Raw genomic sequence first — 20,591 nt, 5'->3', positions numbered from 1 at the left:
AAACAGTGCAGGCCCAAGGACTGAGCCCTGGGGTACCCCACTGCTCACATCTCACCAGGTTGAGTACAACCCGTCCACCACTACTCTCTGGGTGCGCCCCATCAGCCAATTTTTTACCCATCCAATTGTGCAGGCATCAATGCCGCAGTCACTTAATTTATTGATGAGGATGGGGTGAGAGACAGTGTCAAAGGCCTTCTTAAAGTCTAGAAAGACTATGTCCACAGAGACACCATCATCCAAGGATTTAGTTACTTGGTCGTAAAAGGCAATCAGGTTGGTCAGGCAGGACCTGCCTTTGGTGAACCCATGCTGATTGTCCCTGAGCATGATCTCCCCTGCAGGCCCCCCACACATGTGCTCCTTGATGATCCTCTCCAAGAGCTTCCCAAGCACCGAGGTGAGGCTTACAGGCCTATAATTACTTGGGTCTTCCTTCCTCCCTTTCTTAACAATAGGGACCACATTAACCAGTTTTCAATCCCCTGGTACCTGGCCAGATGACCACAAATGCTCATACAGCCGGGCCAAAGGCTTCGCGATGACCCCTGCCAGCTCCCTCAACACCCTTGGGTGAAGGGCATCTGGACCTGCAGATTTAAAAATGTCTAGCCCTTCCAGAAGATCCCGAACTACATCTGCACTGACTGAAGTCTTGTTAGAACTATCCCCAAGATTGTCCCTACCTCTGGTAGGTGGGATATCCCGGTCCCTGTTCAAGAAAACAGAGGCAAAGAAACTGTTAAAAATATCAGCTTTCTTGTCTGGCGTGGCCACCAGATTACTGTTTGTGTCTTGCAGGGGCCCTACATTGCCTGGTGCCCTCTTCTTGCTCCCAATGTACTTGAAAAAGGACTTTTTGTTATCCTTAATCCTGGACACTAGCCTGAGTTCCATCTCTGCCTTGGCCTTCCTAATAGCCCTCCTACACTCCCGGACGGAGGAGAAGTACTCCTCCTTGGTGATAGTTCCTCCCTTCCACTGGTCGCATGCCTCCCTTTTAGTCCTCAGGCATTCCTGAATGCCCTTGCTGAGCCAAGGGGGGTTCTGAGCACTCTTACCCACCTTGCTTCTCTCAGGGACTGTTATCCTTTAGGCCTGGAGGATCACCCCCTTAAGGTACGACCATCCCTCATGGACTCCCATCTCCTCTACCTTCTGGGCCCTCAGTGCCTCCCCCACTAGTCTCCTAAGCTCATTGAAGTTGGCCCTTCTGAAGTCAAGGGCTTTAGCCTTGGTGTGAGCCCTAGACACCCTGCATTGGATAGTGAAATCCAGCAGGTGATGATCGCTATTGCCCAGGTGGTCAAGGACCTGCAGTCCCCTCACCAGGTCATCGCCCATGGCCAGGACCAGGTCCAGCAAGGTGTTACCCCTAGTGGGGCTGTGCACTTCCTGGATAAGGTGAAGGTCCTGTAATACAGCCAGGAACCTACGCAAGCGGTCAGACCTGGCTGTCTGCTCCTTCCAGCAAATATCTGGGTAGTTTAGGTCACCCATGACAATAACATCCCTTGACCTAACCACCTCCAGAAGCTGACTGGAGAAGTCCTGGTCCAGCTCTTCCCCCTGGTTGGGTGGTCTGTAGTAGACACCCACCGTAAAGTCCCTTTCGCCATGCCCCCCTTGTAGTTTGACCCATAGTGTGTCTGCCCGACCCTCCTCTACCCCAAAGCTAATCCTTGATGATGTGAGGTGCTCTTTGACATAGAGCGCAACCCCCCCCCACCTTTCCTCTCTGTCCTGTCTCTTCTATATAGGGTGTACCCTTGAATGCCCACAGCCCAGTCATAGGTAGGGTCCCACCAGGTTTCTGTGAGCCCTACTAAGTCTGGGTTCTTACTTGCAATCAGGAGGCATAGTTCCTCCTGCTTACATCCCATACTACGCGCATTAGTGTAGAGACATCTGTGGCCTCCTGAGGGTGCTCGTGCCTTCCTCTCACTCCCAGGACAGTTGTGGCCCTCTGCTCCTCGGACATTGATACTTACCTGTGCTTCCCTTCCTCTTGTCACCCCGTGTGCTGGTGAAGCATCCTTTCCACTCGAAGTAGCCCCTTCCCCCCGGCGAAGATAGTTTAAAGCCTGCCGTAAGCTAGTTTAAAGCCCGCTCACAATCTAAATTCAGAAAAGATAGTTTGCCAGTGCAAACCCCTTTTGAGTGGTAAAAAAAGGCCAATGGGTCCCTGATTCTCAGGGGCAAGCACACCCCCACTCTTCTCAGGGCAGTTCTAAATGACATCATTAATATAGGTTCTTTAATGGAGTTACACTGATTTGTACCAGCTGTGGTTCTGGCCCTAAGTTTCTAATTGCCTGTTGCCCAATCAGAGGCCTGCAATAGGGAAAGTAGCCAGGATAACAAAATAAGTTGAAAGGCCTTCCTGAATCTTCCCCCTGTGACTTTTTCAGTGTTTTGTTTTCCTGCCAGCTAACGTGGTAGGTTTTAATAGCTAGGTTAAAAATATTAATTTCACTGAAGAGTAAAGCCTTATCCTTAACCTTATCAATAATTTATGTGTACACAGTGTAAGCATTGAGTTAAATATAGCTTAAAACTCAGGGCACAAAGCATACTTCAAATTCCCTAAATATCAGAAAACAGGAACAAAAAAAAAATCAAATGCAGTAGCAGCTGAAAAAAGAAACATTAAACCATAATATGTATAAGCACTGCATTTGTTTCCTTTCTCAGATATTCAAAGGATTTAACTATTTCCAGCTTATAAGTGGTGTCTCTCAGTGAATTGTTCACTGCAATAAAGACTGATAAATCCAAGTGTACTTCTTTTCATGTACTTTCTCTGTATTTGATCTAGTGTGTGCTGTGCTTTTCTATTATCCTGTCTTCTGCCAGAAAACATTGAAGCTTTCAGCTCAAGGAGGCCTATATTATAAAGGCTACTGGGAGCATATTTGTTCTACTCTTGAAATTCATAGCATGGGTCAATACAGAGTCATATAAGCATAACCCTTCCTGCTTTGATCACCAGAGGTTCTGTCTTCCTTCATAATAAGAGTTTTCAGATGTGCATATTAAACCATACTTGATTTTTCTGTGTGCCCAATCCATGATACCACCCGACCCCCAAATGTCCAGTACAGTGGAGTAATATGGCTCAGAATCATTGATTTCTTAGCTGATAAGCCTGAAAAGTTGTAGCGGAGATAAAAAATCAATCATGAGTTTGGTTCAAGCAGGGTTCAGGGATGAGAATAGAGTTAGTGGGTAAGAAGAGAGGTACTGCCAAATACAATGGCCTTTGATATTGAACAGATGAGGCCAGTGCAGTAGCAACAAAAAGTTTAGTACCCAGGACAAAGCATGCAGCGGCAGCACTTGCCCTGCACACATATCTGGGCAGCACCCTCCTCCCATGCTTGCCCAGAAGTGCATGAAGCAATGGGAGCTGCCCTTCCCTGTCCTCACACCCCCAGAAATGAGCTGCTCACAGCTCCATCCCACACCCTGCACTCTGCCCCAGTTGGGTAGCACCTGTTGGTGCCCCTTCACTTCGGTGCCTGAGGCGGTCACCCCACTTACCCACCCTTGCTACAGCACTGGATGAAGCTGAGAAGAGCCTAATTCTTCATGGACCTACACAATCTGTGTCTATGTTATAGTCTCTCCCTTCTCATCCATTAACTAACCCTCTCATCTCAAAATCCTTCACAATCCATGAATCCTTTCTACTCCCAGACCCCCTAGAATCTCTTCAGGCTTTCCTTGTGCAGCAACATTATCCTGTTTTTTGTTTTGTCTTCATTAGCCCAAAAAACTCCTTGGGACAAGATAATGCATCTATGCATAGTAAACAGACATGTACAGATAAATATTTCCTTTGAATCAGCTTATTTATACCTTTCAAACACTGAATTTCCGATATCCTTTTTTGCCTCAAAAGCCCAGGAAAGCATAGCATTAAGGCATGAAAAAGGAATATATTAAATTAATATATGCTGCAGTAATCAGTCTCTCTCATTTTCATATTTATTTCACGTATTTTGCTTGTCAGAAAATTATATAAGAAGAAGGAAGACATACTGCATTTTAATATTTTTGTCCAACCAAAATCTTTATAATGTGGATATTAGCCATATTCCACTTCCATCTTTCCCAGGGGTGTTTTTGGAATGAAAACAATTCTTGCCTTGTTACCATACTTAACTTCCTCATATGAAAAGGCCTCTGCTTTCAAATATTCACCTGCTGATTAGAATAAAGCTTAGACCTGGCACTAGGAGGACATCACCCATGAGGAGGTGTTCCAAGCCAAGCTCCTGGCTCTGGGGTGGGAGCATCTGTGGCTTCTGTGCAAAAAGATTGCCATCCAGTGCTGGGCAGTGGAGGCCATGGATGATTATCGTCAGAACCTGGACACCCTCCTAGGCCTGTCGGTCATGTGCATGCCCCCCACTACCCAGCCCCTGTCCATGACTCTGCAGGGCTCCTGGCAGCCACCCACCATCCCGCAGCAGGCCCCCGCACCTCCCTCACAACCCCAGAATGGCTAGAAAAGCCTTGGTCCAAGCAGTCTGCTCTAGCTGAGCAGGGAGGCATGCTTTAGCATACCGCCCCACCCCAGCTGCTGGCTAGAGTCACTGCGGACATGTGGCTGCATTTGCAGAATCAAAAGTAAATGTCTGTTCACTTGCTAATTGGTTCAATCTATGCAGTTTAGACTAACCTGCAAAGATTGAATCGATTCAGCCTTGGGCTTTTTGACTGTCTATATTTAGGTATAAGGACAAATACTCCACTTACAGTTTTAAAATGGAGAAAAGATTTCTTGAAAAGACATTTCAAATTAAACCACTTGAATATCTATGAAAACTCTTTAAAAGGTGTTTAGGTGTACAGCAGAGATTTTTTTTTAAATCTGGTGCTTAGATGGTAAGGTGGTGGGCACTAAAAAAAATGATATTTTCACAGCCTCAAGGTTCTGGTTAATGGGTAATTATAATATCTATAAATAGGTTTGCATATGCTACATGAGCAGTTATTATTGATTATATATTAAACACTAACCATCAGCATTTTTTCAGTATAACAAATAGGATCTGAAGAAGGATTGTCTTGTGGTTAAAGTACTTAACCCTAAATACATTAGATTGGTTGTAGGTCACCCAGTTTATTTTCCAGTGTTGCCACAGAAATATATGATTGTGTGGGTTTCTTAATCATGCTAGGTGTACATACATGTGCATTTAAAGCGATGCAATACACTCTGGAGCAGTTAAAACCAAAGTAAACTGTTCCTGAGCACAACATCTACATGTGTGCCCAGGATAGCAGCCATTTAAGCTGGCTGGGATGACCAGGGCCCTGGCTAGCTGGGATGACCAGGCATAATTTACACCCCTGGTCAGCATCTACACATCTACACTCTGCCATAAAATAGCATGGTCCCCAACAATACAATCTTCCAGCAGAGTTAATTGGTTTACTGCACACTAATACCAGTGCATGTGTAGACAGTAATGCTTTACTACGGAGCTAATTAATCTACTCTTCAATAAAGCACACGTGTAGATGCACCTGCTGTGTCTCAGTTCCCAGTCTGTAAAATGGAGCTAAATACTTCCTTTGTCCTACCTAGTCAGGGACCATCTTTTCCTTGGTATTCCCTAAACTTGTTGTAAAAGTGGCTGTAATCTCAATTCTAGGCACTATTAATAAAAAATAATAATATTAATAATAATATTGTAAACTATAAGTAAGTCCAAATCTCATTTTCCCCAAAAGTGAAAGAAGTTTGTATTCAGGTTCAATACCAGGATGGAGAAAATTAGCTGTAATCTATTCTTGAGAAATATGCTTGGTCAGTTGCTCACACCTGCTGAATCTACTAAGCCAAATCTGCAATACTTCCTGATTTAGTATGCCGAAAAAAATTCTACAGTATTAGCAAAGATGGCTGCCTTCTGCTCATGGCCGTAGAATTTCCTACCATTTCAACAGGATTCATTTTTATGAGAGATTGAAGGTTGAAGCTTTTGTGGGGGTGAGTTGGGAAGAATTGACAGGAATCACATCAGCTCATCATTGGGCTTCTATGCCTTGTCCAGAAGATTAGGAAAAAAGCAACAGCAGCAGATGAGATAATTTCCATCTAATTGACTTCAATGGAAAGTTTTTTACTGGTTTCAAGGGATTTAGGATCAAATCACTAGCGACAATTTCTTAAGCCCCATTCAGATAACTGTTAGACAACATTGGGTCTAGATACCTCTCACCAGACTCACATGGCAAGAATCCATGCTGCCTACAATGGCACAGTGCTTTGAGGTCTTCTGGTTGCAGGACAAAACCAATCTCATGTCCAGTGCTCTTCCTTTGTCCTGACTGCATCTCCCTAGACCTAAAGAAAATGCCCCAGATTCAGAAGTTCTCTTCCATGAAAGGTACAGTCAGAGGCAGCTGATACTTGCGTTTATCTATGTAACAGATACTGTGTTATCAGTAATGACTGCATATAGAAGGGCATTGTTTCCAGTGTAAGAGAAATATACATATTGCATCATTCACCAAAGAACAGTTTCTAAAAGGAAATATAACTCATATGTACCATGGCTACAAAAAATATACTCCCCATTATTATAAATATTACTTCAAGACAAAACAAACTGGAAATTGCTCTTTGAACAACAACAATCTGTGTTGATTAATAAAAGTGCTTTTCAGGGTTCATTAACCACTAATCATACCTTAGATTGAGACTAAGAAACTGCAGGCCACAGACGGTTTGAAAGGGTGTGTTTCATAGTGTTCAGAAATTCAAGACAGGTCAGCCTAAGTTCTATTTAATTTAAGAGATATTCATCTATTATGTATTTGTTAGAGGTTTGTGAGAATTCTGTAGGTCTTTGTTATAAGAAAATACAGAGGACAATGAATCAGAAAGAAAATAAATATAAATGAGGGGCATGGGTTCCAGCAAAGCACCAGATTTCTCTTGTGCCCTAAAAAAAATCACTGATTTAAAAGGTTTGTCAACTACATTCTTCAAGAAAGCCAGGCAGCTTTACTTCACGAAAGGACCTCCAGTATATTTGCAAGGAGTTGTCCTCACCAAATACATTTTACCATTAATTGACCTCACCAGTGCACAAAGACTTGTGCCAACAAGGAATAGCCTCCCAGTTGACATTTATGTAAAATATTTGCTTTCTGGTATTGGCTAAAGAGCTCCATATTACAGCCTTCAGAATACCTATGCCTTCTGTTTAACAGAGAATCTAGGCCCAAATACATGTAGATGTAGATGTATTTGTGCATGCATGTATACATATATTTGCTCATGTATGTTCACACCAACATATGTATAAACACACATGCACAAACAAAAAATAATAGCCTTTTTAGTACAGTAGCTAGATTATTCCAAAACTAGATTACAGATTATATCACCCATTAAAACTTACTGGTGCAGTCACCACATCATTCACGTGCCAAAGCTAATCTTCCTGTAAAATACTTAGGACCGGTCTTTAATAAATCTTTATCATTAACAAACTACCCTTTCACTTCTCCTGGCAAATTGCTCTTGGGCCTCATGCAAACCACAGGTTGGTCAAGAGGAACAGTAGCATAATGAGAGACCAGGCCACTATCCTTGGGCACCCATTTAGAGGGGGCATAAGAAAAGCAGCCACTGCCACCAGTTTCCTTTTCTGCCACTGAGGATAGTTTTATGTCTGAAAAATGTATTTTCCCCCTTGACTAAAGGCCCCAGCTCAACAATACCAGCTCAAGTACTAGTATACAGGTGACATGGCAAATACCCATTCTCTGAAAAATTGATTTTTATCCAGAAATATTAAGACAACTACAAATTACCACTCTATAGCCTATGTGGCATCATCACATGCCAAAATGGAGTGGGAAAAGAACATCTTTAAAATGGGAGAGAGGTTTTGAAGGCACTATTGCTTTTTTCACTCCTTTTTTCCCTTTCTTCTCTGGGGAAACCAAGAGAAGAGATAAAGACTGTTTTCAAGGGGATCTGGAGATTGCATCCCTCAAATGAAATATTCAAAGAAAGAGGAATAAGGTCACTCCTATGGGAAAGATTATTCCTAAGAAAGTAAAGTAAGTGTTAGTGAAGCCAGCGGGGAATACTGAATTGAATATCAAAGAGTACGAGGATGAAGTAGGCATAAAATGACAAACAACATATAAAACATTTGACAGAGTGTATGAAGCCCTTTCATGCAGACAATTATGACACTGTAGAGACAGTGAAAGTCTGCAGCTGTATTATAAACTTTCCTCCATCCCCATTGCTTAGAGATAAGTCATCAAGTCCTAGCAATGTTGACTGTTCAACAAACTTTATAGCTGCAAGCTGCACAAAGGATTGATTGCTACGTATTTTTCCCCCTACCTAACCTTGCACGGCTAGAAATTCACAATTATTCAACGGAGGACTTTGTGTTTTGGTGATTTGTTTTCTCACGAGAAAACATGTTTTGCAGTACTTCTAAAAGAACCCACCATGTCTGATCACATGGGACCACAAAGCCATGTCTCACAAAGCTCAACTTTTTTGTGTTAAGTAATGATGACCTAGGTTTCATAAGCCCATTGTCTAGGCATAAGAACACAAAGCTGCTCAAAAATGAAGATAAAATGGACAGCCCTTGTGCATCTTCTGATACTGCCTCGATTCATGTTCCTCTGAAGCAGCATAGTGCCATAACTCAAAATTGTTGATGCTTGTCAACTAGATTCTGATGGTGAAACATTCCTGAAAAACAAAGCCAAGGTAGATAAAATATTTAAGAGTGTGTGTGTGATGTTTGGTAGTTTGATCAACAAGTTAGAGAGCCAGAGTCCAGAAACTATAATACAATCTACTGAAAGTAAGAGTAACAGATGACTTTCTACTATGGACCGTTACTGCAGATCGCAGGCTACACAGCTAGTGCCCACGTTACAAAGGTTTCACCCTCCCCCAATTACCTGTTAGAACAGGAAAATGTAATAATTTGCAGAGCTCAAACAGCTATCTGAACGGCATGTCAGATCAGGCATGGGAGTACAATATCCAGTTGGATCAGGGCTTTTATCACGGAAACTGTTCAAGGAACTCACTTCACTTAATCAGTCATGTAATCAGGAACCCAATACAGTAAAAACAATCATGTGCTTTCTTTTTCCATTTTAAAGCCTTTCCAGCACAAACCATCCCTTCTATATCAAAACCTACTACAGGGAAGTTCTACCCTCAGCATAGAAAAGTGCCAGAGATCCCACAAACTCTCCTAGGAAATTCATTATTGCTATTGATTTTACATGGAAAGTATTCAAACACTACAATGATGAGCAACAGAATAAAACTTTGAGAGAGACATTTTCTAACTTCTTGTCACCTGATAATCTCCAATAATTTTGTAGACTCCTTAATTAAATTTGATAAGATACACTATACTTACATGTTCAATAAGTGTTCCCCATTACAACTTGTCTAAATATGGGATACTTTCCCATTTATATTCAATAAAAAATGTTTCCTCTTTTGCACTGGATAATTTTGAAGTGACTAGCACTGGAGAATCCATATTTCTCAAGAAGTTCAGCTTAAAAGAAATACATCAAGGACTAAAATGTAGCAAGAGATAGTTACAGAAGTTTCAAATCACTGGAGGAACGGGAAGATATGGGCGGAGGAAGCCTCAGACAAGCAAGCCAAGCATTGCCTGCAGGAGCAGCCCAGCCTAAACCGATGACAAGAGAAGCAGGTAATCAGGTAAGTGACATGGGCCTGGGTACCACTGGGATTAGGGGGGCGGTCCATTCATCCTCAGGAGGCCTCAAATGCCTCTATACTAATGCCCGCAGCATGGGGAACAAGCAGGAGGAACTAGTCCTCCTGCTAGCCAGCACCAACCTAGACATAGTGGGGCTCACCAAAATGTGGTAGGACCCAATGCATGACTGGGTAGTGAATATCAAGGGCTACAAGCTCTACAAGAAAGATAGAACAGGTAGGAAGGGTGGGGTTGTGGCACTCTATGTCACGGAGCAACACACATCCACAATGTGTATCAGTGGGTCAGAGGAGGAGCAAACGGAAGTGCTCTGGGTTAGAGTACAAGGGGGTCAGGGAGAAAGGGACTTAACGGTGGGGGTCTACTACAGACCACCCAACCAAAGAGAAGATCAAGACCAGGAATTCTTACGTCAGCTCATGGAGATAGTTAGGTCCAAGGATGTGGTCATCATGGGTGACCTAAACTTGCCAGACATCTGCTGGGAGGAGCAGACAGCCAGGTCTGACCACTCATGCAGGTTCTTAACTGACATACAGGACCTACATCTAACCCAGGAGGTACACAGCCCCCACCAGGGGAGACGACTTGTTGGATTTGATCCTGGCCACGGGCGACAACCTGGTACAGCGTCTGTGGGTGCTCGACCCCCTAGGCGATAGCGATCATCGTCTGCTGGAATTCACCATCCAGTGCAAGGTGGTGAAAGCCTCCAGCAAGGCAGCAGCCCTCAACTTCAGGAGGGTGGACTTTAATGAGGTAAAAATACTAGTGGGGGAAGCACTGAGGTCCCAGAGCTGGAGGGAGTTGAGTGTCCAGGAGGAGTGGTCGCTCCTTAAGGAGACGATCCTCCAAGATCAAAGGGAAGTAATCCCTACATGAATCAAAGGGGGCAAGAGGGCGCAAAGGCCCCCATGGCTCACCAAAAGCATCCGGCAACGTCTCCAAACAAAAAAGAAGACATACACCCATTGGAAGGGAGGGGCCATCACAAGAGAGGACTATACCTTGGTAGCTTGGGAATGTAGGGGGGCGCTCAGGAAGGCTACGGCAGAAATGGAGCTGGGACTAGCAACCCAGATCAAGGACAACAAGAAGTCCTTTTTCAAATACATAGGGGGGCAAAAGAAGGTGCCAAGTAACGTGGGGCCTCTGCAGGACACGCTAGGAAATCTGGTCATCTCACCCAACGGTAAAGCTGACATATTCAACAATTTTTTTGCCTCTGTATTTCTGAGGAAGGACCCGGATATCTCCCCCAATAGCCCCCCCAAGGGCCCTGTGGACAACACACCCAGGCCTAGGGTTAATGAGGACCTTGTCAGGGAACTTCTGGAAGGACTAGATGTATTTAAATCTGCAGGTCTTGATGATCTCTACCCCAGAGTGCTGAAGGAACTAGCAGGGGTCATTGTGGGACCTCTGGCACAGTTCTACAAGCACTCATGGTGCTCGGGTGATGTGCCAGAGGACTGGAAAAGGGCCAATATGGTCCCCATCTTCAAAAAAGGGAGGAAGGAGGACCCAGGAAACTATAGACCCATGAGTCTTACCTTGGTCCTGGGGAAGCTTTTTAAAAGAATTATCCTGGCACATGTCCAGGAAGGGCCAGCAGGGGAGGTTATGCTCAGGGGCAACCAGCATGGGTTCATTAGGGGCAGGTCTTGCCAAACCAACCTGGTGGCCTTCTATGACTAGGTCACCAAGTCCTTGGATGCAGGTGTTGCAGTGGTTATAGTCTTTCTGGACTTCAGGAAGGCCTTCGACACGGTCTCTCACCCCATTCTCAGTAAGAAACTAGGAGACAGTCGTGTTGATCCCTACACGGTCAGATGGGTCAATAATTGGCTGGAGGGCCGCACCCAGAGGGTGGTGGTGGACGGGTCTTATTCAACCTGGAGGGATGTGGGCAGTGGGGTTCCCCAGGGCTCGGTCCTCGGGCCCGCACTATTCAACATCTTCATCAGTGACTTGGGCAAGGGGGTAGAAAGCACCCTGTTCAAATTCGCAGATGACACTAAGATGTGGGGGGAAGTGGGTATGCTAGTAGGAAGGAACAGGATGCAAGCAGATCTAGACAGGTTACACGGGTGGGCCAAAGAGAACAGGATGGGGTTCAACACTGACAAGTGCAGGGTAATGCACCCGGGGAGTAAGAACCAGCGGCACACCTACAGGCTGGGGAACTCCCTTCTCGCCAGTGTTGAGACAGAAAAGGATCTTGGAGTCATCATTGATGCCACAATGAACATGGGCCTACAATGTGGGGACACGGTCAGGAAGGCCAACCGTACCTTGTCGTGCATCCACAGATGCATCTCAAGCAGGTCCAAGGAGGTGATCCTCCCCCTCTATGCGACACTTGTCAGGATGCAACTGGAGTACTGCGCCCAGTTCTGGCCGCCGCACTTCAGGAGAGATGTGAACAACGTGGAGAAGGTCCAGAGGAGGGCCACCCGCATGATCAGGGGTCAGCAGGGCAAGCCCTACGAGGAGATGCTGAGGGACCTGAACCTGTTCAGCCTCCAAAAGAGAAGGCTGAGAGGGGATCTAGTGGCAGTCTACAAACTAGTCAAAGGGGACCAGCAGGAATTGGGAGAGTCCCTGTTCCCCTGAGCAATGGCCACAAGCTAGTAGAGAGCAGATTTAGACTGGACATAAGGAAGAACTTCTTCACAGTTCGAGTGGCCAAGGTCTGGAACGGGCTCCCAAGGGAGGTGGTGCTCTCCCCTACCCTGGGGGTCTTCAAGAGGAGGTTAGACGAGTATCTAGCTGGGGTCATCTAGACCCAGCACTCTTTCCTGCTTATTCAGGGGGTCGGACTTGATGATCTATTGAGGTCCCTTCCGACCCTAACATCTATGAATCTATGAATCTATAATCCCGGGAGTTACAAGAAACAACGGACACAAGATAGCGGAGGGTAGTTTCAGGCTAGATATTAGGAAGCGCTATTTCACAGTCAGGGCGGCTAGGATCTGGAACCAACTTCCAAAAGAAGTGGTGCTGGCTCCTACCCTGGGGGTCTTTAAAAGGAAGCTGGACGAACATCTGGCCAGGGTCATTTGACCCCAGTATTCTTTCCTGCCACGGCAGGGGGTCAGACTAGATGATCTCCTCAGGTCCCTTCTGACCCTACCAACTATGAAACTATGAAAGTATGAAATCCAGGCTTTGAATCTACGGTTCCTTTTATGCAGGTAGACATCTGTGCTAGAACACAGCTTTATTGAGCATAGAAGAGGGTTTGTCAAAGCTGAAAGAGTAAGTGCACATGGACCTGATTGTAGGCTTAAGGCCAAAATTGGCACTAATATCATCTAAACTGTCTGTCATTTCTGCTTTCCTTCCCTAAAGCAACTTCTCTTTCCTAAGTATGTTTCAACTGATGAGTGTACTGGAGAAGTGTTTCCAGGCACTGATACACAGAAGTCCAATGAAGACTTGAAAACCTCAAAAAAGCAAGAAAGTATTGGCTGTTTTTAAAGGTAGCCATGTGGTCAACAGCAGGAAACCAAATGAATTCCTAATTAAGAAAACAGTGGTAGTCACCATTCTGCTACCAAACTCAGAAAAGAGGACAGAAGAACATCTCATTAAGGATGACATTGCTTTGTTCATTAAAATATTTTTTTTTAATACCCATTAAGGAGCAAAAGCATATACTTGACATTATTCTCCCTTGAAACATATGTGAAATTACATTTATGCTGCTTGTAAAATATAAAAACAATGCCTATTAAAAGACACGTTTGGGTGTCTTTCAAAGAAGTACCATGTTTTCTCTAAGCAAGCATCTGCCACCACTAACAGCTAAGTGGGACATGGTAATGTGCTCTGAAAAAATCACAGGCAAATCATGCAGATTTGAAGGTGCGTGTTCTGAATGGCCTGGGACCCAGCCCACAATGTGACTGCTCTTCTTCCCACTATGTACTACCAAAGTTGTACTGGGCGTGTGTAGATTAAACAGAGGCCCTAAATTGAAGCAGTGGGTTTTAAAAAACCCTGCTTCAATTTAGGGCTGATTATACCCCTGTGTTGTGCACTCACCCCACTGACTTACCTGCCTCTCTAGCGGGGTGGGGAGGGTGAGCTGCCAGTGGGTGGAGCGGTCCCTGGGCTGCAGGGGGGGACTGGTGCTTCACTCCGCAGCAGCAGCAGCCCCTCCCCAGGCAGCACCCATCCGCAGGCACCCAGCTCAGGTGGTCCTGGGGGGCAGGGCAGCCGTGGAGGGAAGCACCAGGCCCCTGCACAGCTCAGGCAGGCTCTGGGTGAGGGTGGAAATCAGGTTCACCACTTTCCTTGGGCAGAGCCTGCCTTTCTAGGCTGCTGCCAGGCTGCCTGCAGGGCTTCCTGCAGAGCCGCCGAGCTGCACGGAGCCCAGCACTTTGCTCCGTGACCGTAGGGGCAGCAAACTAAAACTCCTCAAAGGAGTTTTAGTTTGCTGCATCCCAAGTCATTTAAAGTGCATTACACTGCTGAATTTCCTACAGGAGCTGGAATTAATGTGTAATATGCTGCCAAGGTGTGCAAACACCAACACCATTAAAGCAGTGCAAAAGCAATTAAAGTGTCATGCACACACACCTCTCGTTTGGCCTACACACGGCCAACAGTTGCTGCTAGTTCTCCCTCAGTAAGAGTACTTAGCAAGCCCTGGAACAGTTAAAATTCACTGTGGCCTTTTGGGGCTCAGCCTAGGGGTTTGATCTAACCTTTGAGCAGAGTGAGAGTTAAAATTCTTGCTGGCAAGGAGTCCCTCTTTGTGTTTATACCTGTCTCTTGGCAGCTGGGGAGAGAGGGCTGATACCGGTAACTGAATTATTAAATTAATTGGCATGGTCATCAGCACTTACACTTTGCTTTAAATGAAATGAATACCCACCTATCCACATATCCAAATACACACACGCACACATGTACGTGCACGTGCGAACTGGGTTGCTGAAAAAACACATGCAACAGTTTTTTATCCCTGTTTCATGTACATTTATGAAAATGAAAAATTATTCCATTGGAGCTAGTGAGTTATACTAGAGCAGTAGTTTTCAACCTGTGGCCTGTGGATCCCTGGGGATCTGCAAAAGATGACGATGATCAATCAAAAGTATGTAAATACCCACAACTCAGAGAGGTCTGCACCTCCATTCAAAAATGTTTAGGGGCCTGAAAATGAAAAAAGGTTGAAAACCACTGTACTATAGTAAAACTACAGTAATGGAATAAAGATCAGCCACAGCTTAGAACAAAAGCTAAAGTAATTTTGTAACCAGTACACAGCACTTACAACTTAGTGCAACCATATTTCCATTTTTACTCAATAAAATGTATGAAATAGTCTCTTTCTTGCAACAAACTGGGTTATTCTGTAGGACCCAAATAGCATATACGGCATGAGGTTTTTTCTATTACTTAGGGTAAATAAGATTCAATAAATCATATATATTTATTTGCTAAAATGATTTTCCTACACTGGTTTTGCATAAGAAACATAATGTCCACAGGATGAAAACCATAAATACAGGAACACAGGACTAGAAGGAGACTTCCAGGCAATTAGAGCATTAGGACAGAAAGAGAAGGAAATGTAGGAAGCAAAAAGAAAGTATAGAGAAAATGAAATCACCAACAGCAAAGACTGCAAAACTCTAAAGGTAGAAAATGCTTACACATCTGCTGTGAGTCTTGTATTTGACAAATAACTTTGAACACAGTTTAACTTTCCTTGTTAAGTTTTTATTATCATTTCACCTGCCTTGCAAGGCCCTTGACAAATGAGCTGAAATTGAAGACTGTGTAATTTGCATATAGCATTTTTCTGAAAGGATATAGAGATATTAAGTTATTTGAACTCTGTCGCAGGGCACCTTAGTGCCTGCTCCTAAGAGAGGAGAAACTGCCAGGGAGAGAGCCCTGGCAGAACCAAGTGAGCACAGCTGTGGGTTGCCGGAACAACCAAGCGGAGCCAGCTGCCTGTAGGGGGCAGGGCCTGGCCCTTATAAAGCTCAGGGCTGAGGCCAGGCTGGTAGTTCTCTGTCAGCAGCTGGAGAGGCAGGAGCTCCCTTGGCCGAGATATGGGGAGGAGCCTAAGTTGCAAGTACAGCTCATGATAGCCCTGGAGGCTTGAGCTATGATGAGGAGTTATGGCCAGGCGGCTTGCATTTGTGTTACAGCCTAGGGGCTTGTGGTTTTGCTTTGTGTTTGTGTTATTACACCCGGAGGCTTGGGTGAGGCTGTAGGGGTTGGAGGAGGCCTCAACTATAGGGACCCCAGAGAGTGTGGGGTGCCCTAGTGCCAAGAGGGCGCATTATCTATATAGCACCAGGGAAGGCGCAGCTCACACGCCAGTGTATGACCAACTGGCGGCGAGGAGCGCGGCCAGTGGGTTGCGGGCGCAACCCGTAGGTTGCGGATGGGGACCAAGACCCCGGATTGCGTGTGGGAGGAACATAGCCCCTGGCCCCAGGACAGGGGCGGTATTACTGAGGAGCCCAGTGTGGGTGTGGCAAGCCCCAGAGAGGGGGAATGCCATTGTATGTTATTGAGTAGCCCAGTGTGGGCGCAGCGGGCCCCAGAGAGGGGGAACGCCCTTGTATGTTATTGAGTAGCCCAGTGTGGGCGCGGCAAGCCCCCAGAGAGGGGGAACGCCATTTTGTTTTATTGAGTAGCCCAGTGTGGGTGTGGCGAGCCCCCAGAGAGGGGGAACGCCCTTGTGTACTATTGAGTAGCCCAGTGTGGGCGCACGGGCATAGCAAGCCCGGCCGCAAGCTAGTGCGGCAATCCCCCTCAGACCAAGGCAGGGCGCTGCGGTTGCCCCTGAGAAGACAGGGAGTAGCAGCGCGGGGAGCCAGAGTCAGGGAGGGTATCCGTGCGGTTGGCCCATAGGACCGGCGGGCCCACTAGAGAGTCCCTGAGCGGAACCACACCGGCAGGGCATGAGAGAGGGAGCCCAGGGTGGGCCACATTAGAGAGGAGGCCCGGGAAGCGGGCGTATAGACCGAACAACGTCCTTTACATCTGCGAGGCTTGGGGCGTGGTATCAGGGGAGGTAGGAGCCACACATAGCCCATAAGGCTAGGGTGCTTGGGTAGCGCCCATTATACGGGGAGACCCACGAGGGGTCCAGGAGCTGACAGGCCCGAGGAAACACAAGGCAGCCTCCCTATTACATATATTCCATCAAGACGTGGCGGGCGAGAATGGGGGGTGCCCTCGGGCCGGAGTAGCACGGTGAGAGGGCCTCAAAGAGATCACGGCCCACCGTGAGGACCCTGCCGTGACATCTGGTGCATTGGCCGGGAAACGGCTGTGCATGGGGAAAGAACCCGTGACCCTGAAAAGGGAAAATGAACCTTAGGGCTATTTTACAGATCAACAGGGCAGTGAGATTGAGGTGCTTGAGAAGGCAAGCCCAGATCCGGAGAGACAATGTCAGTTGAGAGCGTTTGAGGACATTGGGTCTGGTTTAAGACAAACAGAGTCATGGCAGGGATAGACAATATAGAAAGCCTGAAACGAGAGAATTTTGAATGGCTGTTACAAGTGAGCAAGCTAGAAGAAAATATCGAACGAGTAGAATGGGAGCTAGAGATAGCTCAGTCACAAAAAGAGCAAGCCGAGGCCAAAGTGGCCACTTTAGAACTGCGGGGACAACCCGGAAAAAAAGGAAGCTCCAAAGAGATCAGGCGCCTATTGGCAGCAGAAGCAGAGAAGACCCGAGCAATAGAACGGCTCGTGGCAGAGGAAACTAAGAGAAGTAGGCAGCGGGAGAAAAAGCTCTGAGAAATGCAGAAACGGTTAGCAGCATGAGAGAAGAAGTCCCCAGAGCCTGATACAGGCCAGACGGGGGAGCAAAAAGAAGCGAGGCAGTGGCTGGAGGTATCCAAGAACCTCATAGCAGCCCTCCAGGAGGAGATCCGTGACCAAGCAGAGCAGATAGAGACCATGCATGAGAACGTGGGAATCTGGCGGGAGAGGTCTGAACAGGCTGAACGCTTGGTTCTGGAGCTTAGAGAGAAGCTGGCAGAGAATCACACCCAGGTAGAAGAAACCAGGAAAGTGATAATAAGAGAGATGGAGAGAGTGAGAGAATATACGGCCAGTCAGGAGGCTTTAGAAACACAGAAACAGTCCCTCGAAACAGAGCTAAGAGATAAAACAAGGGAGTGTGTAGAATTGCGGGCTCAAAGGCAAGAAGTGGAAAGAGAAAAGGACCACCTAGAGAAAGAGGTGCAGTCCCTGAGGACCTGTGTAGAAGAGAGCACAGTCACAGAGAGAATAGTACAAGCAGACTTCGAGCAGCAACTGACACAAGTTGCTCAAGCGCAGAGAGAGAGATTGACTGCAGTAAGCTTGCAGTTGGAGGAGTATAAATCCAAGATTAGCAGGGAGCAACAGGAGCAGCTGCAGGAGCTGGAAGCCCTGAGAAATTTCTTGTTAGAAATGGAGAAATGGGCTGAGACGGCACAGACCATACATGTGAAGGTCCAAGAAGACCAGGAGCTCCATAAGAATACTGGGAGAGGAAGCTCCAAGGAGGAGATGGGAATAGAGAACGTAGAAAAGGGTATGATGATGGAGGGATCCCCTGAGACAGAAGTGGCAAGAATGGGGGGAGAGAGTATCCCCATTGTGATCAAATACCTCAAACAGGAATGGATTCGCTGGGCAAGCCAGTATACAAAAGAATTAAATGGCTTGAGGGAAAAGGTAGAGAAACTGGCCAGCGAGCACAATGCTGGGGTACTGATAGTACCAAAAGAGGGGCAACAAATGAAGGTAGATAAGGGGGATACAATACCTGTTCAAGGCAGTGAGCCGGACAGGGGGGACCGCAAAAACGGTGATCTAAGCTACCCTAGACATACTCAGGAAGGCAGACAGCTAAGACAAAAGGACCAGAGTCCAGAAATGGCAAAGGCTCTGATGGGTGATAGAGCCGATAGGGCTCCCAGAGGGCAGAGAGTGGCAGAAGCCCAGAATAAAGGGAAGGTGCAAGGGCCCAAATTGGAAAGAAGGGGCCAGAACCCCAAGGAACTTAAGGGGGGAGGAGATGGACGACTCAAGCTCCACCTTAAAGAAGGAATATCTAGCCCAGCACGACCGCAGAGACCAGTCTGAGTGCAAAGGGCAGACCCAGTTAAGGAGGCAGAAGGGCCATCTCCACCGAAGGTAATTCGGTCGAGCGGAGATCAAGAGAGGAAGAAGAGGCCATGCGTGTACATTAGCCACCTCCCAGGGCGAGTCCAGTGGTGGACTTTAAGGAGACTCATAGATATGAGGATTGGAGGGGTGGCCTATGTGACGATATATAAAGGGCCTAATGGAAGACCTACCAACCGAGGGAAGGTAGAGTTTTGGGGAGAAGAGTATGCCCAGAAGGCTTTGAGAAAACAGTGGGAGCTCTGGGGAACGCTTATGGACTGGGAAGAAGCCGTAGGAAGAGGGGACCCATTACGAGGGCCCCAAAGAAGAGGAAGTTTGGGACATAGGAGGATGGAGAGGAAAATCCATCCCAAGCAATAAGAAGTAACTCTCTGAGGAAGAGAGAAGAAGCCGGCTTGGTAAAATGAGGGGGCTGTAGAAAGAAAACAAAAGAAGGTGAGCCTGAAGTGCACCCTACCAGGGTTGGCAAATGTGGGCGGGGCTACCTTTGGCAGGGTGGCTCCCAAGAAATCCCACGTGATGCGCCCCTGGGTAAAAGGCGAGGAGGAGGTGCCTTAAAACCTCCGCTGTTTGTAGGAATTACCCACAGGTGCCAGAAGACAGGCTGAGAAGAAACCCCGAATCCGGCAATACCTGAGGAGAAGGGAAGATCTGCCTCGGTGAGTCAGGATCTTGGAGGGGGAGGTGTGTCGCAGGGCACCTTAGTGCCTGCTCCTAAGAGAGGAGAAACTGCCAGGGAGAGAGCCCTGGCAGAACCAAGTGAGCACAGCTGTGGGTTGCCGGAACAACCAAGCGGAGCCAGCTGCCTGTAGGGGGCAGGGCCTGGCCCTTAAAGCTCAGGGCTGAGGCCAGGCTGGCAGTTCTCTGCCAGCAGCCGGAGAGGCAGGAGCTCCCTCAGCCGAGATATGGGAAGGAGCCTAAGTCGCAAGTACAGCTCATGATAGCCCTGGAGGCTTGAGCTATGATGAGGAGTTATGGCCAGGCGGCTTGCATTTGTGTTACAGCCTAGGGGCTTGTGTTTGTGCTATTACACCCGGAGGCTTGGGTGAGGCTGTAGGGGTTGGAGGAGGCCTCAACTATAGGGACCCCAGAGAGTGTGGGGTGCCCTAGCGCCAAGAGGGTGCATTATCTACATAGCGCCAGGGAAGGCGCAGCTCGCACGCCAGTGTATGACCAACTGGCGGCGAGGAGCGCGGCCAGTGGGTCGCGGGCGCAACCCGTAGGTTGCGGACGGGGACCGAGACCCCGGATTGCATGTGGGAGGAACATAGCCCCTGGCCCCAGGACAGGGGCGGTATTACTGAGGAGCCCAGTGTGGGCATGGCAAGCCCCAGAGAGGGGGAACGCCATTGTGTTTTATTGAGTAGCCCAGTGTGGGTGCGGCGAGCCCCCCCCAGAGAGGGGGAATGCCCTTGTGTACTATTGAGTAGCCCAGCATGGGCGCACGGGCATAGCGAGCCCAGCCGCAGGCTAGTGCGGCAATCCCCCTCAGACCAAGGCAGGGCGCTGCGGTTGCCCCTGAGAAGACAGGGAGTAGCAGCGCAGGGAGCCAGAGTCAGGGAGGGTATCCGTGCGGTTGGCCCATAGGACCGGCGGGCCCGCTAGAGAGTCCCTGAGCGGAACCACACCGGCAGGGCACGAGAGAGGGAG

The 20,591-nt window shown here is 47.3% G+C and overlaps 1 protein-coding gene across 1 annotated transcript; it reads left to right on the top strand.

Annotated features, from left to right (window-relative positions):
- The first annotated feature begins 17,720 nt into the window (after positions 1–17,720).
- Positions 17,721–18,896, top strand: LOC132251249 (kinesin-1 heavy chain-like). The gene has a single exon (XM_059730346.1). It carries the CDS (start codon positions 17,721–17,723, stop codon positions 18,894–18,896), a length of 1,176 nt encoding a protein of 391 aa, XP_059586329.1.
- Positions 18,897–20,591: the final 1,695 nt, after the last annotated feature.

Source organism: Alligator mississippiensis, chromosome 6, assembly GCF_030867095.1.
Source record: "Alligator mississippiensis isolate rAllMis1 chromosome 6, rAllMis1, whole genome shotgun sequence".
Classification (NCBI taxonomy): Eukaryota; Metazoa; Chordata; order Crocodylia; family Alligatoridae; genus Alligator; species Alligator mississippiensis.
Note: the sequence above shows the minus strand (reverse complement) of the source record. Positions and strands in the feature narration are given on the sequence as shown.